Raw genomic sequence first — 26,745 nt, 5'->3', positions numbered from 1 at the left:
TTCAAATGGTGGCACCCACGTAAGGGCAGTGTTCCAGAAATTAACCCCACGCACAAGAGCGAAGCTGGTGAGAGGCTTCCTAGCTGAAGAGAATTGGAACGGTGAACCTGTATTCTATGAATTTGTTTTTTAGAAAAAGAGCAATAAAAGGTGAGTGTCTAGATTTGAAAAGAAAGAAGGCAAGACAGAGGTTTACATTTATAGGAAAGAGGAGGAGGCAGTGATGCAGGACATAAGGAACAAACAGAAAGTAGAAGTCTCCGAATTCAGGGGAGAACCCTGAGTATGAAGGGGCAGATAATGGGTTTTGTATTTTTTTCAAAGACCTCGAAATGTCTGAGAGCAAATACAGTCAACGGGATTTTAGGCATCAGGTGTGTTAAGTATAGGAGCTTGAGTCACGGGTGGTAGGAAACAGAACTAGCTGTAAAGGAGATGGTTTTGGAGAAGAATAAGGACACTTTCCCCCATAGACACCCAGAAAGAGAAGATAATTATGAGAAAAGGATAAGGAGAGTAAAAAAAATGTATAAAAATTGAAGTGTCACATTCTTTTTGATAGAATAGGTGGAGATGATATGCCAAGGAAAGGATAGGACAGCTGGGACTGGGGACATGGAAAGAGAGAAAAGGTCTAAAATAGATCCCACGGGGAGAGAGCCTGGGAGTACAGAAAAGACAATTAAAAAGACTGCCAAATAGCAGCAGAGAGCAGATTGAAGTTTGAAAGCATCCAGTTCTAATGAGCCAAATCTGCAATGCTGTTTGCCTCTAGCAGCGCGCTCTCTCCTGGGAAAAGAAGCAAAGGGAGCAAGAGTCAGAGGTAACACGGGTTTAGGAGTTTGCCGGACCAGTAAAGAAGCAAAGGTTATTAACGAAGAGGCAAATCTTGGGCTCCTTGTTGGGAGTGAAAACCCAAAATCATCTGAAGCAAGGAAGGCAACAATACCTGAGTCTAATCACTGAGGAGTATTTCCAAGGAAGTAGGGAAAGTAATGATTGCTTAGCTCTGAGCTGAAAGCTAAAACTTTCAAGGAAATTCTCATTTCTCACCACCATCACCACCATCACTCCTGCTGAGACTACAAGAGTAGGAAGAAGCAAAAACTAAAAGAGACCAGAAGATTCGTAAGCGACTCCTGTGTGTGTGTGTGTGTGTGTGTGTGTGTGTGTGTGTGTGTGTGTGTTGGGGAAGGGGGGATGGATATGACCACTAATACAAAAAGAAGTGGTAACTATCTAAGGTTTTATGCATTTCTAAGACATTAGGGTCATTTGTTTTAAAATAAACCACAAGGCAACCCACTAGGGGGAAAAAGTATATTTCCTTTGTTATAGACAATTTGAGATTTTTACCATAAAAATACAGGCTTTGCTTTCTCATCAAATTCCAACATTTCCCATTGGTACATGACAGGCAGAGACGGCCCGTCCACCTCAATGACCTCTCACTCAACTCTCCACATTGTTTGCTCTGCTCCAACCACCTCTGCCTTCTTTTAGTTTCTGGAACAAATCAAGCGGACTCCCAATTTAGGACCCTTGCCCACCATGCTGTTCGCCCAGACAGGCCCAGGAGGGCCTTCTTGACAGTCAGGTCCCTGCTGAGTGTGGCACCTCAGAGAGAACTCCTCTGTCAGCCCACAGAGCTCCGAGATACTCTCTTTATTTCATCAACTGGTCTTGTAGTGGGTTTTATTACTGACACATTTTATCTGATAACATCTTGCTTATTTATTTTTCTTGTTTTGCCATGTGCCTTCTCCACTTAGAATATGGCCTCCATGAGGAAGGGACTCTGGCTGCCTTGGTCACCACCACACCATCGACATTCCAAAGAACTACCAAGCACACAGCATACATTCAATTATTTGTTTAATGATTGAATGAATGAAAACAACTTAGTATTTTAATGTTAAACACAATGGAAAGTTACACTGTGTACATGTTTACTCACAAAACTGCATACCAAAAAACTAAGAAGTAAAAATGGCAATACTGCTTTTTCAAAACATCCCAAAATATCATACCTGTCTTATCATAAGCAATGAATATTATGAGAAAAAAAAACTGGATTGTGAATGCAAGGAGAAAGGAGGAAACATCCCTGAAGATGAGCCTAAATATATCTCAGAAAAGATATAAATGATCAAATGGACATAACAATGTCTATGTTATTTTTGCCAGGCTCAGAGAGGTCTGGAAATATATACAGATTTTACAGAATTTGAACAGTGTGGGATTTAATTAGTTAGGGCACATACGCAGATAAAATGTCATATAAGTTTCCCTCAAAATAATTCTGTAAATTATGAGTAATGTCTCTGCTGTTTGTCTTTCTATATTAGATCTAGCAACAGGCTTAATTAAGAGGGTAAGAAGAAGGCGATTTTAATCTCTTCTCCATAAACAGCAATCTCAAAATAAGAAATTCAGGCTCTAGTCAAGTTTTCATACTTTCTATGGAAAGTATTTTCTGCTGGTTCATGGTTACCAAAAAAAAAAAAAAAAGTAGGGAGTAGGAAATGTTAAAATCTGGAGTCTTAATGAACAATTCTATATACAAAACTCTGAATGACCCTATGTAAGACAGTATTTATGAACCCAAATCCTCTGGCATCCGATAAAGATGTATCAGTTAAGTCCATTACACAGGTATATTTTCAAAACAACTCCCTTCAGTATTCTCTTAAGATGCCCATGTAGAAGCCAAAAATCAAATGGTTAATGAATAAGGAAACTTCAGACAAATCCAAATTGAGAGACTTTCTACACAATACCTGTCCTATAGGAGCATCAAGGTCAAGAACACAAAGTAAGGTTGAAGACTATTCTGTCTAGAGACGGAATAAAAAAATAAATAAAAAACAAGTAAACAAGTGAAGGGCATAATCCTTCAACTGATGTTGAATAGGGCTGGTGGGAGTGGCGGTGGAGGGTGGCTATGATGGAAACTACTAGGACAACAGATGAAATTTGAACATTGTGAGCTAAACGGTAGTATTCCATCATAGTTAAATTTCCTAATTTTTTTCTTAATTGCACTATGATTTTATAGAAAAACTTTCTCATTCTTAAGTAACACAAACTAGAGATAAATAGGAAAAATGAATGGATGAATGGATGGATGATGCATGAGATCAATCAATTGACTGACTGGCCTAGTGAAAAATTTTGAAAACTGTCAAGTGAAACAGAAACCTCACTGATGTTAGTGTTCAGAATAACAATAATTAGTAAACAGCTGTGTCAAAGACAAAACCATATGCAATAAGAAATAAATCAATAAAAATTGCAACATCTCCTATGTAAGCCCTAACAATATATTAAGTCAATAAACAACATGGATAAAAATTTAAGTTGAAATATACTTATTGAACTAAAAGCTCTTGTAATTGGTTTCATTATTAATAGATGTTATATTAGAAATATGCTATGACATCATGTCAATTTTAAGTCAAAAAAATAATTGGAAATAATATTTTAACCATAAAGTAGTCCACAGAAATCAAATTCCAGATATAGGTTGATGCTTTAAATCTTTAGTCACTATCCTTAAAAATCTTAATTTTTAAACTGAAGCACTAATGAAAAAATGATACAACAAGCAGCTTTGAGGTAGTTATTATATCATTCTTACTTTACAGAGAAGGAAAAGAAGCTTATAGAGAGATTAAGCATCTTGCCCAAAACTGAAACAGTGGTATGTGATAGATGTACAAAGATTACAAGGGCTTACCGTCTCCTACTCCTGGGACAAAACTCTATACCATGGTGGGAGATTTTTCTATCTATTTATTTATTTTTAGATTTTTCATTATGTAATATCTCCCACCTTCGTATAAAGTTTGAACACGTCCATGTTACCGCCAATGTTACTTTCAAAATTGCTATAGTTTATACATAATAATTAGCATTTTAGGATTGAAACGATATTGATAGAAAAAAAATGAGAACTAAAATATCTTTCCTTTACTTGCACAAAGCACAAAATTCAAGACACACATATATATGTATACATGCATTTGTTATATATGTGTGAGTGTGTGTGCGTGCACGCACGTGCACGAGAGTATAGATGTACTGATACTACATCAGTATCAATGATCTAGCAGGTTCCTAACCAAATGGGCAATACTCAGACCCCAAATAATATACTCTGATTTATTGTTTCTTTCCTTTGCAACCTTGCTCTCCCCACAGCCTTAGCAAATTGTGAATGTTTGGAACACACCAATGTTATAGTGCATCTTAAGGAATAACATACAGCACATAGCTATACCAAAGCAGGAAAAGAAGAAAAATCTCTTTTGAAAAATTTTTTGGTCAAGGTTCAGCTGAGGAAATCTACTGACCCACTTTGAAATTAAAATGCTGCTTTAGCACAGACACACACAGGGGATTTTCCACTGAGGTTGCACATAGCAGCATATCAAAGCTTTACCAATGACACCCCGAATCACCATCCCCAAGGCAAGAATATGCATGCTGAGTTTAGGCAGCTCACTAATTACCCTGAACTTATTTTAACCTTAAATCTTTAAAGAAAAATTATGATTATAGGAAATCCAAGTTTGCAATTAAACTAGAATATCATAATCACTTCTAGGAGTCATCTCAGTTTCCTTTTTTTTTTTTTTTTTTTGCCGTATTCCTGAGTTAACATTATATATGCAATCATCACAACAGTAATCTTCATTTTCAAAGTGGTGTCAACTTAATGTTACAAAGCAATAAGAGAGAAGTCATTACTTTCATTATTATGAACTGAGACATTTCGACCAATTCATGACAGATACTGTGCATGTAACATAATGCTATTATAGAATAAAGAAACTTGATGACATAGCTATGGTTTTACTCACCAGTTGTTTCCACAATGCCTTCTAGGATGACGACAATCTCGAACTGTTCAGTTTGCATGCTTCGCTGGGATAGGTCATAAAAGGGGCTTTTGGCATCGATCACGTGGCAAATTGTGAGGGGGGAAACAAGAAAAAGTTGATCTGCCCCTGTACTAAAACCTACATCCAGTTCAAGCTGGTCAAGGGGAAGGAACTCACCCTCAGGTGTCTGCCGAGACTAGACAAGCACACAGAAAAAGAGAAGAAATCACCACTTGTACTGAAATTTTCAAGGCAGCCCAACAGTAATTTACATCATTGCCAACATTCTGCACTATCAATCATCTGCAACAAAATCCAAACAAATCATTATGCAGCTATGTTCTAGCAAACGGGCCGAAATCCCACATAGCTCATGGGGAACATACATGCATTATTTATAATATACGACTTACTATAATTATCCTTCCCTAACTCATGAGCTTTGGAGAAATGCCTGGTCCAACAATGGCTGTTAGCACAAACTGTGGAACTGAGTGTGCATGTGCTACCGCTTGACATAAATCACTTCAGGATAGCTCACTGCGTGCCAGATTTGTTTTCCTCACAAAGCCAATAATAAGTAGGCAATTCTTAGGGAGTTTGTTAGAGCTGAAAAAGGTCGATCATAATTTCAGAAAAGATTTATTGCGTCGTTACAAAGCAAACCAGTGATTTTTCTAGGACTTTTGAAAGGTAACAGATATAGACTTTAGTAGAAACGTGAAGATGCTATCATGTTATGTTATGTACCCAACAGCTCATCTGATACAAAGAAAGGCATATGCTGTTAGCTGATGGCTTTCAAACTCTAATAATAAACCACATTAAAGTCGTTTAGCTATTTATTTTATGAATTTTAAAATATAATGTAAAAATTGTGCTAAACTCAAGTTTTTTAATAGAAATGCAATTAAAAATCTACACTGGGTAAACTTGCAGCTTACTAAAACTTTCACAAGGTAGTGGTATTCGGTCTCTATATAAATCATTATGAAACTTAAATTGCTTACGTGCTAAAACTCTGAAAGACCACCTTAAAATGACTATGAACAATCAGCAAACCATGAAAGTTACCTTCTTTCTTTTCTATTCATTCTTACTTTATTTTCCACATCTGTTCCTTACAAGGATCATATATAAGCAAATATTTGTTTGATTTAAATTATGATACTGATAAAATAAGGGTTAAATAGTTGCATACAGAAAATTCTGTCGGAGTGGGAGCTTGCTGATGGTCCAGTGGGGCTTGGAGGAATCCAATATATTTAACAGACTCTGCGAAGCTCATGTAACAAACGAAACAGAATCTGTAACCCTGCTCTGTCCAGTGAAGTGGTATTTTAAAGATAAAATCCTTACTCTCTGGTAGGGTGAGGGTTCCAAGAAATACCTTGGCATTTTAAGTGGAGTAAATGAGTCTGCAAACACTGAGAAATATGGTTTAGTAAACTGTCTTCTGACAACACTGAACCAAGTTAGTGGGAGACCGTGGTCTCCACAGCAGAATCAAGCAGGGAAGCTACTTTGTAATTAGTGATCCTCCAGAACTTTATTTGTGCAGAAAAAAAACAATGAAAATGTTGAGACTATTTTTCTTCTACGCCTTGTGAGTAGTTGACTAAAGAAGAGTAAAAAGAAAAAGAGGAAGAGAAGGAGAAGGGAGAGGAAGGAGAGGAGGAAGAGGAGGAAGAAACAATGATCAGTGACAAGAAAAAAAAATCCATGGAAAAGCCTGATGGTCCAAAAATAAAAACAGCAGCTCTAACAACCAATGCTGGAGAAGCTAGACACTTCAAAGCCAGTAGAAGTTACCTATCTCTCTAACTTATCCTCAAATTGATAAAATATGGATGAGATCGGCATCCCTCCAACTAGAGAGCTGTATAAGAAATATTGATTAATGCTACAAAATAAAAGCCAAAACAAAATAAAAACAAAAACCTGGTGTCATTGTTCTCTCATCTAGTAAGAAACAGGTGCTATATAAACACAAGGTGGTATTCTGGTATTTATAATTAGTGAACAGAATTTGGGTCATTTCACTAATTAAGCTCTGCTTTTTCTAAATGTTCATTAAAATAATTCCTTAAAAAGTCAATTTCCTATTTATTTTAAAATAATTCTCCCCCCAAAAGATCTATTTTTTTCTGATTTTTATATATACACATCAAAACTAAAGTTAATCTTCCTTTTTTTAACATTTGCTATTTATACCTCTGCCTCATTCTAAAAGCTGTAATCTGTTAACTTTTATATTTCCTGATCATCCAACACGCCATGAAGAGAAGTGGCCTAGAAACAAGCTATCAAGAGAATGCCAACCTAGAATAAGAAATGTCTCATTTTTAGCAAAGCAGTTAATTCACATAAAGGTAATTTAGACTCAAACATATATGAATCTGTTCCATTCACTATGGAGCTCCACAATTTTGTCTTCTGGGTCTTGTTCCTTCATGCGAGGCCAACAAATATTTCAATTAGCAATATGCTCACCTCCCTGATTTGTGTTTGTTTCTCTGACCCTGTAATAGACTGGGAAGCCTATTCATCACTGTGATGAACACAAAGCTTTTCTATTTCAAGGAGTGAAGAGTATGGTTTTCGTGTGGCAGGTGCCTGGAGTACTGGGATTGTTTGAGGTCGGAGCTCCTGGCTAGAGCAAGGTCATCTATGAGTGCTCAGCCCAATACTTAAAATGGTCCCCCCAAAAAAAAAAATGGTCCCCAAACCTACATATGCTTACCAAATACATTTTCAGAAGCATACACATTTTACTACAGGCTTACAAGGAATTCTAATCTAGGCTTTTCTAATTCTGTTCCAATTCCAGAGATTCTTCTGGAGCATAGGGCGGAAAGAAACCCTATGTTAGTTTGAAGTCTCTCAACTTGTGTAAGTGGAGCGAGAGAACTTTTGTTCCAGGAACTGTGACACACACACGTAAATGAAAAGGAAGGACAGAAAGGAAGGAGCTATATATGTGCCGTCACAAAGTTAAAGTACGATCTCTATCTCAAGCGTGTGATAAAGCAATAGCACTGATACTGTCAGTTTCTAGTTTTCTTATTCAGCTATCAATTGCCATATTTCATCCAGGAATTTTGATAACAAGCAGAAAAACTGTAGACAAAAATCAAGCTAACCTTTTCTTATTATGTCACCTTAAGAATTATGACATAAGAAGAAATCCTTCACTGACAGAGCAGTGTGCTGATAGTCTACACTATCTCCTTTAGCTCCATAAGCCTCCTAATCCCAAAGGGAATTAGGGAATGCAAAAATCATGACTATTTCCTAGATAAAAATGTATAAACAGATATGGTCAAGATCCATAATAATTCAAAATAATTGCCATAGATTAGATTGATGCTAGTAAATTATTAACATTTCTGAAAATCTGATAACTAAGGCTGGCTTAATTTGATGAAATAACCATTTAGGATCATAGAATGACTGAATGAATAAGAAAGTAAGAAGGAGGTACAAAAACAAAAGAGTCCGTGGAAAATTGGTAATTCTTAACAATTTAGAAAACAATCCTAAAACACTAGGACCTGAGAATGATCCCCATACGATCTTTATTTTCAATTGTATGGAATTTGGGGAAAGAAATAAGGACCTTTCTGCCATTTTAAAGCTTTTCTGGTTGATAGCATTATAGCAACTTCTGGGAGATAAGAAAAAAATTAAAGAAATCTAAGGCTCGTAGTTTATTTAAAGTTACTGTGTAAAAAATTAGGAGTAGAACATCATCGATATTTGAAATGGTTTTGTAGAATTTAGGATGTGGCAATAATTTCTAAGTTATTCTTCATTATAAAAATACTGCTATTTAAAAGTAGTATTTTGTTTATATACATTTTAATTATATGTAAATGTGTATATGTGTAAAACTTAGGACTTATGCCTCATCTCAGAGTCACATGTACTGATTTCAAACAAGCAGCTAATATCAAATAACTCTGAACTTTCTTAAAGTCTAAAAGAGGCCTACCAGATAATTACAAATTCTGACTAAAGGTGGAAAAAGATTCAAAAGTCACAGATGCCTGGAAGGGATTATCAATGTCATGGACTTTATAGACAAATAGCTTTTATATTACAGATGAAAGACTACGGAGTACATGTCCAAAGACACACACACACACACACACACACACACACACACCACTCTGGGTTGCACATTCAGAATGGCTCTGGCATCAGCAGATCCTCACTTGGCCACCCTCCTCCTGTGGGATTTGCAACCAGTTGTCCACATTCATTCAACAGGAACACACTCCACCAATACAATCAATCTCTGCGCAGCCTTTCTCCCATCTCTCTAACCCATAACAGCATTCTAATTATAACCATTGTGCTCTTTCCTAGCTCGGAGGGAGGCTAGGGGAATTCTGAAAAGAACATTTAATTACTACCATCTGATTCATGAGATGTTCCTCCATCATATTCTAAGCCTTGTCCTATACCCCCACCACCTCCCAGAAGTGTCCAAAGGAAAAGGGTGCTGAGGGCCAGAGGAAAGGACAGGAAAAGACAGGAAAGGAAACTACGAAGAGAGGGCAAGCCCTTCTTGCCTACCAACTCCCATCACTTTACATTTATCTGTGATTTCATTTCTCCTCTTTAAATGTGCAGTATGTGAGAGACTGCGTGTGTGTGTGTGCGTGTGTGTGTTGAATATATGCTGAAGTCACAGAGAAAATCACAAATGAAATGAGGCTGGAATGCTATCTGCAAGCTAAAATTAGGAAATAAGTCGAAAGCAGGTACTAGAATGAGCAAAAATGCCCTGTGGCTTGAAGCTGTTCTGGCAATGGTTTTGGGACTCAGACCAAAATTCAAGTCAGGTATTGCAAAGAATGGACCCAAAATTTTATGTGGGCTGTCTATAATTAAATTGTACATTTCTTTTGACTCCATGAGCTTGAAATCCCGTCAATACTCAGGTAGATAAAATATAACCAACATCAAGTCTAAAATAAAAAAATGTAATGCTAAGATAATCATCCCATTAAAATGTTTGTTTTTTATGTAAAGAAAGTGCCTTATAGAATGGAATGTAGTTTATCTTGTACTAAGTTGTGTGAGGCTTTTACACTATTGAAATGAAAGAACAGCTTTATAATTCCCTGAGGGCCTTTTATGGAATTTATAATAACCGTGGACAGGATTTGTAACCCTACGTGCACATTTCCCTCCTACTCACCAAACACCCTCAAATCCATCAAATGCTTTTCCTTATTTCTCTTTATCATTTGTTCTTACCTACTGCTGTTTATTTGTGGGTCTTTATGTCCCTTATTTCTGTTCACACTGTATTCCCCTGGACACAAGCCACCCCATATTTTTCAGGAACCATAACAAACATTTTTTAAAAATATTACTACTGTTTTTTAAAAGAATGAAAATTCTATTTTTAAAAAAAGTTCTGTACCTATTGGAGAACTGTCCTTGTGTCAAACAAGGCAAAGCTAGACTAAGTAGGAACTGTGCTTTCTCTTTAAAGACATAATGAATCCACCTGAAAAAAAAAAAAAATCACCAACCATAACAGGATCTAGCCCTAAGAGTTCTGAGGAACTCGGTCTTAGGCTCCTGAAATATTTTTTTAAATTTATTTTTATTTTGAAAGAGAGAGAGAGAGAGTGCAAACGGGAGGAGAGGCAGAGGGAGGGTGAGAATCTCAAGCAGACTCCATGTTAAACACAAAGCCCGACCTGAGGCTCGATCTCACGATCCTGAGATCATTACCTGTGCTGAAATCGAGAGTCAGATGCTTAACTCACTGAGCCACCTGTGCACCCCTCCTTAAATATTTTTACTGACAGCCTGTATGATACTAAGAACAGGTGTGTTTATTAGGCATCCACTTGTGGACTTACTTTTGAACGGAAGTAACTAATTATCAAAACTAGTATCAAAACTAAATTGGCCAAGACCAATTGGTGAAAAGAATCAGTCCTACAAAATAAAGTAACACAGAATCAAACACCTAACTGCATTTCAGTGCATGGTATGAGGCAATAACAAATAAGTATATGAAAAAAATCAGGAATCATGTGGTCCAGAAATAACTGTGGTTAAAAGACTAATATAAGGTTAGGACACATGAAGGAGATGGAGACCTTATTGGTTTTAAAAATAATAAGTTTGCCTTTTATTGCATCTGCACTTGCTGACATTCATATGGGGAAACCAGATAACATCCAAATTGAGTATCCATATAAATAGAAAATAAAAGAAGAATACAAAAAGAATCTTTATGATACATCAGAAGGTGACTGCACACCAACTGCCTTTCAATAAGTGAAAATTAAGGCTGCAGAGCTGCACTCCTAGGAAAGAAAATTATTTGCTATGGGTAACAATATGAAGAAGTACAATTATACTTCCATGAAAAAAGTTATCCTTACTTCCATATTTCAAAATCTGGATCCAGCAATAATTGATTTTAAATTTTCTTTATGTAAATATACTTTGTGTGCCCATATAAGTCCATGATGGCCTCTGGATAATAAGCCTGTAAATTCCCGAGCAGTGTATCAAGAAAGATTATTTAAATCTTCCCTAACAAGATGTACATCTAGGGCAGTCAACCATTTGTGTTAGATTTATAGAAAGTCGGACTGAGATTTCCAAATCCTTTAAGCCTACCGCTAAATTACAAGGTCCAGAGTTTGAGCCATTAGCCTCAAGTCTCAGGCATTTTTATTAAAACTTGCAGCTAGATGATACAATAACTTAACATGAACATGCTATTCATTGGTTCCTATATCTAGAATTTTTAAAAAGAAGATAACTAAAACAAATTAAAAGCCCAAATAAAACCTCAATATGGGAATGAGAAGAGGAAAAGAGAAAGAATACTCATTTTAAAAGCATTTTCTAAGCTATAATTATAATCAAATTACAAATTTCAAAGAATAACTTCCAACTGTATCCTTTAATTTTTACTGAATCTGATTTTTTTTAATCTCTGAGCAGAAAAAAATCTGACCACTTCAGACATAAAGTTGGAAGAACTATATTTGAATATCAAAATTCATTTCAGTATTTGCAGGCTTAAAAGACAGGAAGAGAGTTGAAATAAAATCTGCATTCACATAGGGGTGCGTGATTGGCTCAGGAGGTAGAACATAGGACTCTTGATCTCAGGCTCCTGAGATCAAGCCCCATGCTGGCTGTAGAGATTCCTTAAAGAATAATTCTTTTCATATAAGTCAATAACAGAATTAAAAATAAGGAAGTTATAAAAAAAAAACTTTTATCAAAACTTAGAGAATTCAAGAAATATGCATGAAAATTTATAGTAGCAAGGATATGAAAACCATATCCACATTCTTACTGTCTTCCCGAGAACAGAAAATACTTTATAATCATTAAATAAGACTCTTCCATCAATACTGGTAGATAAGCTTTTATTCAAAAAATAAGTAAACCATAGGAAAATATAAATGAAATTAAATTAGATAATAGGAGGAACATAGACTATAACTGTTATCATTGGATGTTGTTTTTATTGCCATTAAATTCCAAATATTTATCTGTATTAAAAATACTTCAACCTTATATTTAAAATGCCAAACAAGGCTTAAAAGAGGAAACTAAATATGGGTAACAATATTTAACAAGAAGACCGGTATCAAAACATTCTACATATTACTTATTCCATGGAACAGCTAGCTCCTTCTTTCAAAATACAGTTGGCTGTTTTAGGTCACTTCAATCTCAGTCCCTAAGAGAACCTAAGAGTAACTTATTAAAGGTAAATCTCCCCTCTAATTCTGTGAATGTTATTAGTTCCCTAATAAAACAGGACTCCTTTTTAATGAAGTCTAAGGAAATGACAAGAACTATGAGAATTCATTTTAACTACTGTGGCTACAGGAAAACAAGCTGCATGATGAACTGGCTGGCCAAAGAGCTGCCACTGGCCAAGCTCTCATTTCACAGAGAGCAGGACATCATTTCACCATAATTTTGTTTAAATATAAATTGACACCACATGTCAATTTTTTTTTTTTACTCCTACCACTGACATCTTCTAACAAATCAAAAGCAAAGAATTTTAAAAGAGTATTATATACATTCTTTTTTTCCATATATACATTCTTTTAATTAGAGATTGTTTTATCACCTTGTGTTATATATAGCACCCTGCTCCGAATCTGTCAGCACCATAAATCTCTTATTGTTCTTAATCAGGACACTCCTTACGGTATATGCATATGTGGTACGTGGCCTTTGCCTAAAACTCATTATCAGTGTCCTGCACCACTGTTGGACTGGATACTCCAGATTCATTGTACCTTTGTAAAGACAAAACAAAACAAAACACACAAACACAAAACTGATATGTACATTAATTCTAATTTTTCCGGCTTTGTTAAACCACAATTCGATCAAGTCTAGGAACATCTAAAAGATGTTGTCTCAAAAGATACTTCTTTCAATTACTGACTTTATATATTTGAAAAACTAGAGAACAGCAATAGACGACCGTTAAGGGCTAATTTTATTCTTCCAATATTCAATCAATGTGGTAAACTATTCTTCAATAAGAATCTCAAAGTGACACGTAAGCGTGAGTTCCCTGACAGGGATGTCTGCACTACGTTAATGAGGTGTTCCTGTCTTCCACACAGGCCTACCTTACAGAGAGGTTATCTATCTTGATCTATGCATAGGAACAGGCACATACAACTGACACCCATGCAACAAACATGTCTACAACACAGCTGCCTAGCCTAATCCAAACGACTCAGTTCAATTAATGGTCAAAAACACAATATGCTAAGTTAAATAAGAACTAGTATGCAGCACATTGAAATTAATTATGAAGAACATGATTTGAGATTATTTTTTCACAGTTATTTTAATGAACATGCACATCAAAACTCAGTTGAAAATTTGCCACTAAGCTTTACAGAAGTTAGTGGTTTTTACCGTCTATAGTGTACGATGTGGAGTGACGGGACAACTGAACTACATTAATTCTAACACTTTGTTGAGCAACATGATTGAGGAATGATTAGGGCAAGATCTTATAAATGAATAATGAAAATGACACAGGAGCCAAACTTTCTAAAAGCACTTTTAACTACAACGTAAGTCAGGGCAGTGTAAAACAATACACTTGCAGAGTGGCACTGAAATTTCGAAGGCAAAAATCTCCAATATTCATCAGCTTTTCATTTTTTTGATGCTAAGTTCTGAATCTGGCTGTCGTTCTCTATGCAATCTCAGATAAATTCTTAAGATTTCACTTGAGGTCATCCCTTTCCATTTATGAACATTTGAAAACTACCTGAGGCAAATGCCTCAAAAAGTCGAATTGGAAAAAAAAAAAAAAAAAAAAAGTTTGAATTGTAAGAGACACACCGAGAGAGGACTGAACTTTTTATTTCTCATTGCCCGGCTCTGGGCGGGTGAATGAGCAGCGCGGGCTTCTCTGGTCTGCAGGGTGCCCTTTGGGGGGGCCCGGCTGCGGCACCGGCCGAGGGAGGGCAGCGCGCTGTGCACCCACACGCGGTGCCAAGAAGCAATCTTCTTAAATGGATGCGGAGAAGCTTCAAGTGAAATCTGCAATCGACAACGGCTTCATAGAAACTGGCAATTAAGAATAAAACCAACAAGAGGCTCTAGAGAAAAAGCACTCAAGCTTTCCCGGAATACTTTTCCAGGAAAATATTTAGTAAAAGAATGAAAATCGGAACGAACCAGGTGTCGTTTCTCCCACCTCACTGACTACTTCTCAGGTCACTGCGCTGGTCCAAACGGCGGCCCCGCAGCAGGTGCCGCGGAGCCCACAGAAATGATCCACCTGCCGATCCGGGGGGCGGGGGCGGGGTAAGGCAAAGCCCGAATGAAAGTTAAGGGACTTCGGCACCTATTTCTCCCGGACGAGAGCCGCCCGGTGTCGGCAGGGCGGGGGGCGGCCGCAGGGGCCAGCAGCCCGAGCGAGGGCCGGGGAGGGCCGGGGAGGGCCGGGGAGGGCCGGGGAGGGCGCCCCCGGGCTGGGCTCCCGCCACCCTCGCGGCCCTGGGGCTCCCGGCGGCCTCGAGGGGCCCGCGCCGGGGGCGGGTGCGCGGCGCGCTGCCCGGGGCGCCTACCTTGAGCAGCTTGCAGCGGATCTGCGCCGACACCATGTGGCTGTTGCGCAGGTTGCCCACCCGGAACATGAGCGTGAGCTTCCCGTCCCTCATGGAGATGACCGCGTGCTCGCTGAACATCAGGGTCTCGGCGCGCTTCTTGGGCTGGGACATCTTGATGAACATGCAGCCGATGAGGAAGGCGTCCACGATGGAGCCCAGGATGGACTGGAAGAGGAAGAGGATGATGCCCTCGGGGCACTTGTCGGTGATGTAGCGGTAGCCGTAGCCGATGGTGGCCTCGGTCTCGATGAAGAAGAGGAAGGCGGACGGGAAGTTGTAGACATTGGCCACGCAGGGCGTGTAGTTGCCGACGTGGGCTTTGTTCAGGTCGCCCCGGGTGTAGGCGATCACCCACCACATGGACGCCATGAAGAGCCAGGCCACGGTGTAGGTGAGGATGAAGATGAAGAGGTTCCAGCGCCACTTGAGGTCCACCAGCGTGGTGAAGAGGTCCGACAGGTAGCGGCTCGTCTCGCTGCCCAGGTTGCCGTGCTGCACATTGCACCGGCCGTTCTTGTCCACGAACCGCTGCCGCTTCTTCTTGGGCACAAGCTGCTGCTGCGGGCCCGGGCCCGGCCCCTGGGGCTGCAAGCCCGCGCCGCTGGACGAGGTGGTCACTACCTGGTAGTCGTCCCCAAATTTCCTTCGGAGTGCAGACATAATACGGAGGGGCGAGCCAGAGTCCGAGCGCGAAGCGGAGGCGCCGGCGGGCGCTGCGCACCGGCCCCGTAAGGAGGTGGGGGCGGCGGCGGGGGGGGCGCCGAGGGGCGCAGCGGCGCCGGCCGGCGGGCGGGCGGGGGGCGGGCGGGCGTCCCGGCGCTGCCTCCGCGCTCAGCCCCGGAGCGCAAGTGTCCTCCCGCGCTCGCCGCACGACGGACGCGGAGCCCAGGCAGCCCGGCGCGGTTGCGGCTCGCGGCGTCCCCGGGCTCGGCCCCCCCGCCCCCCCGGCATCCCGGGCGCCCCCCCCCGCCCCGGCCCTGCCCCCCGCGCCCGGCTCCCGCGGCTCCCGCGGCTCCCGCGGCTCCCGCGCCCGCTCGGGAAGCTAACGGCTCGCCAGCCGAGGCCCCGCGCACGGCCACCTCGCCGCGCGCCCAGACCCCGCGCCCCCCGCGCCCCCGCGCCCCCCGCGCCCCGCGCCCCGCGCCCGCCTCCTACCCTGTGGCCAAAATCCCGCCCAGAGGCGCGGCGCCGGGCCGGTGCGACACCGCCCCCCCCCCGCCCCGCGCCCCGCGCCCCGCGCCCCGCGCCCCGCGTCGGAGAGTTGCCGGCGCCCCTGGGCCCCCCGCCCTCGCAGGGCCCGGCGCCCGCGGCCGAGGGGCAGGAGGCGGCGCTCCGCCGCGGTGCTCACCCCGCTCTCCCGGCGCCCGGCTCCGCCCCCGGGCTCGGACGGGGGCGCCCGCTCGGCCGGCCGGCGCGGGGCTGAGGCTCCCGGGGCGGGCGCTGCAGGGCCCCAGCCGAGCTGCCCGTCAGAGCTGCGGTCCGCGGCGGCGGCGCTCGGGCTCTCCGCGTGCTCCGGCGCCCGCCTCCGGCGCCGCCCCCGCCCCGCCCCGGCCCGGCCCCTCGGCGCGCGGCGGCTCGGCTCGGCCCGGACCGCGGCGGGCGCGTGGGGGCGCGTGGGGCCGCCCCGCAGCCGAGCCCCGCAGCCCGCGCCCCGCCGCCCGCGCCCCGCCGCCCGCGCCCCGGGCCCCCGGGCTGTGGTCGGAGCGGCGCGGCCGGAGCCGGGGCCCCGAGGCGGGCAGCTCCACCGGCCTCTGACCCCGGCGCCGCGGGGCTCGCAGGGGCTCGCGGGGCTGGGAGGGGGCGGCGAGGCCGGCCTGGCGCCCCCCGCCGGTGCGGCTCCCTCCCCGCCGCCGGGCTCCGCCGGAGGCCGCGCAGCCTCCCGCAGCCTCCGCCCCCGACCGGGACCCGCTCCCCGGGCGCCCCGGGCCCCGGTGTCAAGGGAGCGGAGGGCGCGGGCGCGGGCGCGAACGGGAGCTGGCGCGGGGCCCCGGGCCGGGCGGCGCCCCCGAGCTCGCTGGGCCCCGCCCGCTGCAGGCGACCCCGGCCCCGGCCCCGGCCCCGGCCCCGGCCCGCGGCGGCCGCGCCCCCCGCCCCGAGCGCCGCAGCGGCCCCTGCAGGCGCGGGCGGCAGGCCTGGGACCGGCCCTCCCAGGCTGGCGGGGACCGCAAGGGACAGCGGAGGGCGCCCGGCCTGCGCTACCCACGTGCGGCCTTGCGCGAGCCGCACGCCTCTCCCTCTCCGAGGCCGGCCTGGCCCTGCCCCTGCCCCTGCCCCCGCGCTGCTGCGAGTGGCCTGCGGGCTGTGCAGGGCGTCACGCGGGCGCTGCAGGGGCGCGGGCAAGGTCGGGCCTGCGGCTCCTGGCGGGCTCCCCCTCTCCTGCCGACCCCTCCCCGACCCGCTGCCCTTGCCGGCTGCCTTCTTCCAATGGCTGAAACCCACAGGGCAGAAAGGATCCCCAGCCTTGTGCCTCGGCCCCACGTGCCCCCCTTTCTGAGTGTTCTTGCCCTGCGGTTGCAGGTTGCGGGCGCTGTCAGCCCCAATGCACCCGGGGCAGGGAGGCCTGCGCCGCCCCCAGGCGCCCGGGTCAAGGCCCCTCGGGTCATTTTCCTGAGCGGGTTTTCATCGTCTGTGTGTTGTCTCTCCGCCCCTGCATCGCAGCAGCCCCGGCGCGTCAGCTCCACGGGAGCAAGAACTTTGTCTTGGTCACTGCTACGCCGAGGGCCGGGACCCTACCAGTCACCCACCCCCCACCCCCACCCGCGGCCCACCGCAGATATCTGTGGGCTCAGCAACAAACGTGCCATTCTGTAACAAATGTAGCAATCTGCAGGGCTAGAAACTCCACATACCTTGAAACTCTCTGAGTAGTACTGAATTAAGTCCTCACTAAATTAACTATACGATTTAATATAAAAGAATGCATCAATTTTTAAAAAGCGTTATTTTCTGTGCTTGTTAGCTTTGGAGCTGCTATTCACCGAGCTGCCAAGTCCTTTTGATTGTACTGCTGCGCTGTCTCTCAGGATTGCCCCCCCCCCCTAAAAAATGTTACTTTCTTCAAATCCCCACTTCATTTTAAGCCCCAAGTCAAATGATTTTCTTGTCTCCAGTCTTTGACTCCTTCAACGTGTCTCAGTGTCACTAGATCTACCTCCTTAGAATCATATAAGCTTAGCAGTGGAATGGAGACCGAGGAGTTCTCAGATTATGTCATTTGATGATTTCATTTCCAAACTTTCATGCATTCCTACTCTTCAAAAAACACTTCTCTATGAAAAACCTTTGCCATTTTTCCAAAACCAAATTTATAGACAGATAACTTTATACTTCAAGAGACATGGTCTAGTCTAATCCTCTTATTAAGGTGCCCGGCCTGGACTCTCCTTGCGCTCTGCTGTGCGCCTCCTCCAGGGTGAGAGCAAAGGCCCTCCACATATGGCCTCACCTGTCTTTCCACAGTTATCTCCTACCTTCCCTTAGTGTGGGCTCGGCTCCAGCCCACTTTGGCTCCTAGCTGCTTCCCAGACCTACTCTGCATTAACTTCACTTGCTCAACTTCTTTCTTGTCACGTAAATATCCCCTTTTCTATCCCTGAAAGGTCCAAATCATCATCACTAGAGTGTAGGGAAGGGAACAATTTCTTCAGCTTTTACTTCAAGTGCCCCCACCTCCGTGAGACTTTATTCTGTCTCTGTCTCTTCTCTGCATTCTCATTCCCCTAGATTTGTAATGTGGCATTTATTTTTTTTACCCTCTAATCTGTACCTGAGCTCAAAATTCACCAAGATTTCCCCTATACAATGGCAAGCACCCTGAGTATCCACCTCTTAATATTTTGATACTACCTGGTACCGTGGATCTCCAATCTTTCCTTGCTCCTGGTAAATAATTAATAAAATCTTAGAGAGAACCAAAATTTGCTTAGCCTACTATTCTGTGTCAGGCAATGTGTTTGGAATTTTATGATTAGTATTTACATAGCTCGAAAGATGGTGCAGCAGGGATTTCAAAACACGTCTGGCCATTCTCAAGGTCCTTATTCTCTTAGAGCGACGGTACTGCCTGATAAGTTACATATTTTTCAGGATGCCGTCATGTCACACTCTAAATGTGACTGAGCCTTTGACCTGTCTGTGACATTGAGTCCAACTCCTTGGAAATGTTTAAAGATGAACCAAACTCATCTTCCCCTGTCAGGACAGCTGCTTCCATGATGCTGCTCTGGAGGGCAGCCAGCCCCGCCGTGCTGAGGCCAGGCCGGGTGTGTGGGGGGATAGATGACAGAAGGCCACCTAATCAGGTGCTGTCTGATGAGCCCAAGTAGAAACACCGCCAACAGTGGGTCAAAGGAAGGAGAGGCACACAGCTTCCGTCAAGGCCACTAGGCCAGAAAAATCGGGAAACTGTAACTACAGAATACACAGTGGTTCGGAGTCTAACATTTAAAGATAAGGTGGTGGATTATAAACAGACTACCATACCCTTTGGGGGCTGGGGAGGGGAGGCAGGCAAGGGGAATCAAGGCTATATTTAACAACAAACTCCGTTAAGAACAAGCTTCCTACTTATTCTGCCCAGAAAGTACTTCTGGCGATATCTTATTTGCTGTGTCCGGAATTAGTAATATCATGAATAACTATAACTCCAAAAATGAAGGATGTGATTCTGTGTCTTAATACTAAAAAGACATGACTTTGCACATGCGCTCACCCTATTATGTAACTGAACAGTGTAGGGAAGAGTATATTTAATGTAAAAGGAAAAAAAAAAAAAAAAAAACCCTCTGCCCCTGAGAAGTCCAAATTCTAAAAATGACTTAATCGGCCAACTGTGAAAAAAGCAAGGCTTTGAACATCTCCGTATACCTGGGTCCTTCTTCTCGTCACTTACTTATTGCCACTGTGACTCCCACCATGTGACAGTCTGCATGGCCAGAAACATTAATTACTCTCAGGTGAAAATGACATTGTATTTAATATCCTTTTACTCCTAATCCTACCGTTCTCCAAAGTACAATGAAGACATGGGCAGGCCTGGGGATCTGAAGTGCTTATGCTTCAAAAGGTGACACATTCCGTTGCCACCATAAGTTCTGCTATATCTGGGAAGAGGTCACCCTTTGAAATTCTATATGCAATTTTTGGCAATAGAATGGTGTTACTTTTTTTTTTTTTTTTAACCCTCCTAAAAAAAGAATACTGAAGTTATTTTCTCTCTTGCCAAAAAGAGGGGAAAAAATGAAAAGGAGAAATCAGTTGGAGATTTGATTGTGCAGACTAGGGACTAGAGAAGCACTGCCATGCCATGGCAATGACTCATCTAGCCCTTGATCTTGGCTCCAAACCCTGGCCTCTGCCTGAGGATTCGGAGAAAGGCAAAACGCCATTGTCACTTGGAAGCCATTTATTTAACAAGGTTTTCCTGATTTAAACTTCTCTTTACTCCCCTCTTTACTCTTGTACATGGGAGTACTCTGGTTTATGAAAGAATAAGGCCTTTTAAAAGAGCCTTCCAGAACTCAACATCTGTTAAAAAAAATAATTATTATTATTCTATTGGCCCCAAGGGTTTGTTGGCAGAGCATCAAGGAAAAATGACAAATTCCCGTCTTTATCCATATGAGTTGAAATTCTATTTCTAAGGATCTCTCCCCTGAGAACATCAGCGAGGTCCCAGATATCAAAATAGTGTGCAAGAAAGTTGCTTAGTTCAACACTCAACATGCACAAACCATGTGCCTAGTCCCATGCCAAGGACTGTACAGGTCATAAATTAAGACAACATCATACCAACAAAACCATTACCGACAACAAGAACAGTAATAATTAATACAAGGTGGCAAGCGCATGAAGGAAGAGGATTGCTGTCAGCATTCAGAGAAACAACTCTTTTTAGGAAATACTGCTCTAGCTAATGTGAATTTTCCTTTTTTTTTTTTTTTTAATGTGAATTTTCCAAACCTACTAAACTGGCATTGCTTACATGTTGCTGAGCATTAAGTCACCTCAGTCCAAATGACTTTAGAAATCTGCAGATTTATTTGTAATGACAAGGTTTCTAGCAGAAGAAATAATTTGTATTCATTTTATGGAGCCTTGGAAACGCGGACTAAAATTCTGGAGGAAAAAAAATATAACCAGTAGCATTTTGGAGTTGGTGGAGTAGATTTTTCATTCTACTTTTCTGTGTGGGTAAATACAGAAAAGATTGGGATCATTTTCCAAGATTGGAAAACAAAAGGGCAAATTTTGTAATTCTATTTTTAAATTGTAAAACAGATGGACAGATTGTGTCAATACAGTTTATCTTGGAAGCAGATACTAAGGCAAAGCTGGGAGGTAAAAGGTTCCTTAGAGGGCAACATCCAGCACAGATAAAAGGGAAGGAGCAGGATGAAGCAGCAGGTGCCCATAGGCTGCGGTGCTAATGGGACACCAAGGAAAGGCCAGAGGAGGCAAATCTGAGTAGAGAGACGCAGACTATGATGCCAGTTTGATCAAATCTTGGCCGACCTGGGGGAGGGCTCGCGGGCAAAGGTCACCCAGTAGAGTGGTGTCATATTGGGCAGGGGTGGCCTGGCCTGACGGGCCACAGAGCTGTCACGGGCTGGGGCTTCTCTCAGAAGGCAGGACCTCGGGGCTGCTCGTGGGAAGCGGGGGGGGGGGGGGGGGGGGGGGTCGTGGGCCTCTCCGGGCAGGAGGGAGGACAGGCCCTCGGGGCTGCTCGTGGGGGGGGTCGCGGGCCTCTCCGGGCAGGAGGGAGGACAGGCCCTCGGGGCTGCTCGTGGGGGGGGCCCACCCCGGCAGGAGGCAGGCCTTCGGAGAGGGGACGTGGGCGGTGACCCGGGGCCGCGGGGAGAGAGGTGGAGCCTGTAGTGTTGCCTGAAGCTTTGTCACCAATCGCAGACGCACCAATCGGACAGCGTCTGTCTGAGTCTTGAGGTTTTCCTGAATCACGCGCACCTGCTGGAGTCCGAACCTTCCTTTCCGTGCTTAGGGGGCCGCGCTGATGGCCCGCGGCTGGCCCAGGCGCAGGTGCGAGGCCCGCGCCCTCCTCGGCCACAGCGGAGCAGGTGCGCGGCGGGGACACGCGGCGCCCGGAGTCCCCGGCCCTGCCCCGGGCGCTGACCCTGCCGCCCGCCCGGTGCGCGCCGCGGGCTCTCCTGGAAGCCGAGCGCCCACCTCCCAGCGTCTCCCCGCCCCTGGGGGGCCGCGGGCGGGCGGGGGGCAGGGGAGGAGGCCCCCGGGTCGCGGCCTGCAGCGCGGCTCGCAAGGGGCACGACCACGCCGGGCTTCTGGGGCCCGCCTGCCCCGTTCACCGCCCAGCCGTGGGCCAGAGTCGCGCGCCGGCCAGAGCCGCGGGGCCTGGATCCCGCGGAGCGGCTCCTGGGGGCGGCGGCGGTGAGCAGGGGGGCCGCGCCCCGGGGGACCACCGCCCCCCACCGCCCCGCCCCGCAGCGCGGGGGGACGGGGACGGGGGGGGGGGACGGGGACCGGGGGCCGACGACCGGGTCCCGCGTCCCACGCGCGGGGATGTGCGGGAGGCCCTGCGCTGGAGGACAAAGCAGGCCAGGAGGTGCCCCAGGCCGCGGCCCTCGGACGACCGACGACCTGGGGCCCGCGCTCCTTGGCCGCTTAGGGACGCGCTGCCGTGTGACCTGTTGGGCGCCGCGTGGGAGGTGCCCCCCGGGGAAGTGGACCTGAGCCCTAGGAAGTCTGCCTTTACGGTGTCTCCTCACCATTATAGGAATCAATAATATAATGAATCAATTTAAATTTACCTGAATTTAAAGAGGTAAAAAGAAAGGACAGAGGGGGAAGGAAGGACGGGAGGAAGGAAGAAAGGAAGGCAGAGCCCCAAAACCCGCGGCACAGCGGAGGGACACGGCCGCGATGCCCGCCCCGCCCCGCCACCTGCCCCGCCACCTGCCCCGCCACCCGCTCCGCCCCGCCACCTGCCCCTCCACCTGCCCCGCCACCTGCCCCGCCACCTGCCCCGCCCCGCCACCTGCTCCGCGTCGTCTGGACCTGGAGACGGAGGGACAAGAAGTACAGAAATAAAGACAATAACCGCTGGAAACCAGACGTCACTTTTGTGCGGGCTTATTTCTAGGTTTCCTCCTAGTTTTTATTCAGGAAAAACTCTCAAAAACTGTGATTTACCTTTTCCCTCAGGCACAGATAACTGCTTAGAGTGACCCGGCGAGAGGACAGTGCGGACTCGCCCGGTCGGCGGTTCCGCATCCACCACCCTCAGCCAGGCGGCCCGCGCACGGCCGAGGAGGGCCTGGGGATCAGTTTGCAGGTGGAGCGGCAGTGCATGAAGCCTCCGCTTCCTTCTCATGCGGGTCCCCCTCCAGCCGACAAAGTAGATGCTTAAAGCCATTTAGATTTCCAGTTGAGTAAGTAGCAATGGTTCAAAATTGATCTGAAAGTAAAAATTAGGGGGAAAAGTAAGAATTTCATGCAACTTGTTCATGGGGCGCTTCTCCCTATTGAGTATGACCTTCTATCTACTGATGATAATACCGGGGCTCTAGAAATATCTTGGTGTCGGAGTGATAATTAAAAGTAATGATTCTCCAAAGCCATTCTTTTCCCTCTCTCATCTTTATCTACTAACCGGAAAGCCAAACAGAGCTGAGATGATTGACAAATTTTCTTAGATTAGTGAATTTTTCTGTTAGAGAGAGTGGATGGGTGTTAGTACTCTATTATGCACAGAACATAAAGAAGATGCCTGCTGTTCAACACTGACATAGCAATATTGTTTTTGTTTCACACCAAGTTTCCTTTTGCGTTAAGATGAAAAAAGAAAGAGAAATATGCTGTGAGATGACCAAATAATGAGTTGATTTTCTCTACCCGTGGAATGAAATTTCTTTCAGGGAGTTCTTTTTAGTAAAATCAGAGGATAAAGGTGTAACAATTAGCAAGCAGAAAGAGAGAAGAACGATGTAAAAGGGCGGGGGAGGGGAGTGTCCGGAGCCCAGTCCCGGCTTTCAGTAACACGCATGTTCTTTTTTGCATTCCGTCAGGCTGGAGCTGCCTTGATGAAATGTCCTCACGTATTCTGTCAATGTCAGAATGCAAACATCACTAAATAAACGCTGTGTCAAAATGTCACGTAGTGATTATTTATGCTTCTTGACAACACCAATGAATGACAAGGCTGCCTCTATGGCAGAAAAAGGTTGCATACCAATTGTGAGAGGTAACATAGATGAAGGACAATGTAGACATCAGAATTCATTTCAATTAGGCCATTAAATTAGATATGTTACCAATAGCCAACACAGTAAATACTACTCTAGTTCTCCTGAAAGAAAAATATCAACTGAACAACTTAATGCAAACCAGTCAGGAATTAACATGCATTTGTGAGTCTCTGCTATCAAGTAGATAGTCATACTGAAAGAGAAGGGTCATTTATTTTTCTTCTTTATTTGCTCACTGTTTCAAAATGTTCCTTCTTCTGGAATTGAATTTGGAGTCCACAGTTTTAGAGGAGGCTGCAATCACTAATGAAGTTTGGATAACACAGAACAAACCAAATGACACAATGATAAAGCCTTGGCAATATACACACAAAGTAGCTAAGATATTCAGGCCCTTGATTGTTCCCAAATCCCATAGTGTCTCCAGTTCCAATTCTGGGTACTCATTGAGGAGTAAGAGGCATAGCATCAGTCATTGGACAACAACACATACCATGAAAATATTCTAATCAAATTAATCAGTAAAACTGTAAGGTTATTATAAATCTGTTATACCTTGTAAATATTGGAGAATAATTAATAGGTACTATCTTATTAGGGTTAACATTCTATTAACATACCACTCTATTAATCATACTGACACATACCATGCTCAAAACACAATTCAAAGTCATGTAAATCACTATGATTTTTAGGATCTTGACTAGTATGACCTTTGATACTGCCATAGAATTGTTGGAGTATGAACCCTTGCTTTGAAGTTTCTAGCTGTGTGATCTTGGGCAATTGATTAATGTCTCTGGGCTTGGCTTTTCTCATTATTAAAATAAAATAGAAATGGCTACCACCTCTTTGGTGTAGTCTGATGTGAGAATTAGATGGGAAAACCTAAATAAATCATAGAGCCTAATATCCAGCGCAAGATACTTTCAAGTTCAGTGAAAAGCAAATCAATTCAAAAATTATCTTTAACGGAAGAACAAATCCTCATGGAGAACCTCTAATTTACCATAGCCCACAAATAATTTTAGAACTACAGACATGTACTGAAATGAAAAAAAAAAACTTAATTCAAACATTTCTTATGTTTTCACCTTTCTTTACAACGTTGTAGGGTCATAAGTTACATACGTACTCGGTTTACTCAACTCAACAGAACTAAGAATATGTTTGCTTTTATTCCCTACACTTTCCCATTGTCTTGCTCCTGTTGATGTTGGCTGCATCTGAAGTGAACCAACACTGGCTCTGCTATTCATGGTTTAACTAGTACCTTATTTACTCAGGATGCCTTTGCCTATCAATGGAGAAGAAATCCACTTACCATCTTAACCCCGCCACCCAACCTCACCCCAAGTCTTTCCCTTTATTAAGAACAAAATTGGCTTCTTGGCAGTTCAACAAAAAGACAGCCCCCATGCATTCTCAGCAACAACAAAACTACTACTAGAAGCAGAGTAAAAGAAAGCCTTTCTTAATTTTTCTCTGTAAGAAAATGATGAAAGAGCCATTCTCCAAACACTTCTTATGAAGTGAAAGTGTTTGGGCAGACTCTAGGACATTCTGGGAGTGGATGGAACTATTTCCAGGAAAGAACTCAAGAATTGCTTGTTAGTTCTGGAGGGAAGAAGAAAGAAACGAGTCAAAGTGGCATTAGCACTGAGATGGGCAGCCTGCCACTCTAGGAGCTGACCCCCTCCCCACAAGATAGTCTTTTCCAGAGTTCAGCAGTCTGACGATTGCTTTTCATGCCAAAGAAGTGCCTGGAATCCCCACTCACCTTGATACAAGGCAAAGTCAAGGTGGTCTTGTAGGTGTAAGAGCTGAAAGGTAAAGATATGCAAGAAGAAATAGCTCCTAAAAACAGAGAAATCTCTTAGAGATTTTGCATTGGATTAGGCCATCAAAGTTCAAATCAAGCAGGAATCATTCAGTGAGGGCAATGGGACTCCAAAGTGACCCTTGCTTTATTCTTAATTTTGTTTTGAGGGTTCATTTAAGAACATTTTCCTAAGTCAAACAGATTATGCAAATCTGCTTTTTCCCCATTAACCTTTCATTGTGTTCTGGTTGTGTTCAATGACACAACTGAAAAAAAGCTGTTTAAAATTCAGAGATAGGGGTAGACCCGGCCAGCAAAACAACTGTGCAAATAAGTATATAGAAACACTAGCAGAGTGTCTCAAATAATGACTTGAGAAAGTAAATCCACATGACATAGTAATACACATTTAAATTGGTGCTATTTAAAGCCAAAATAGCTGTACTATACAAAGTGTCACTGATACTTCAATTCTACATGACTTTCAAACAGTATGAAAAGCTGTAACTTCAGGGGATGCTCAAATAAAAGCAAAAAATGCAGCAGTGATATACATATCTATAAAATTTCCCGAGAAACATTTTTATGCACACATTCTAGAGCAAGAGAATTTCATTTTCAAAAGCAAGAACACTTATATGTAATATATTAGCTTCATATAA

At 44.3% G+C, this 26,745-nt stretch overlaps 1 protein-coding gene across 3 annotated transcripts in view; it reads right to left on the bottom strand.

The window, feature by feature from the left end:
* Window positions 1-15,804, bottom strand: part of KCNJ3 (potassium inwardly rectifying channel subfamily J member 3) — a 141,778-nt gene extending 125,974 nt beyond the window's left edge. The window contains exons 1-2 of one of the 3 annotated variants that reach the window (XM_038584529.1): window positions 15,002-15,798; window positions 4,866-5,082 (exon numbers count right to left, since the gene is read on the bottom strand). In XM_038584529.1, the coding sequence (XP_038440457.1) occupies window positions 4,866-5,082; window positions 15,002-15,703 (919 nt within the window). In that variant the 5' untranslated portion in view covers window positions 15,704-15,798. Of the gene's footprint in view, window positions 1-4,865; window positions 5,083-12,323; window positions 13,199-15,001 lie in introns of those variants that run through there. The other 2 variants (XM_038584530.1, XM_038584531.1) reach the window with 2 other exon arrangements.
* Window positions 15,805-26,745: the final 10,941 nt, after the last annotated feature.

Source organism: Canis lupus, chromosome 36 (assembly GCF_011100685.1).
Source record: "Canis lupus familiaris isolate Mischka breed German Shepherd chromosome 36, alternate assembly UU_Cfam_GSD_1.0, whole genome shotgun sequence".
Taxonomy (NCBI): domain Eukaryota; kingdom Metazoa; phylum Chordata; class Mammalia; order Carnivora; family Canidae; genus Canis; species Canis lupus.
The sequence above is the reverse complement of the archived record's forward strand: the minus strand, read 5'-3'. Positions and strand labels throughout refer to the sequence as shown.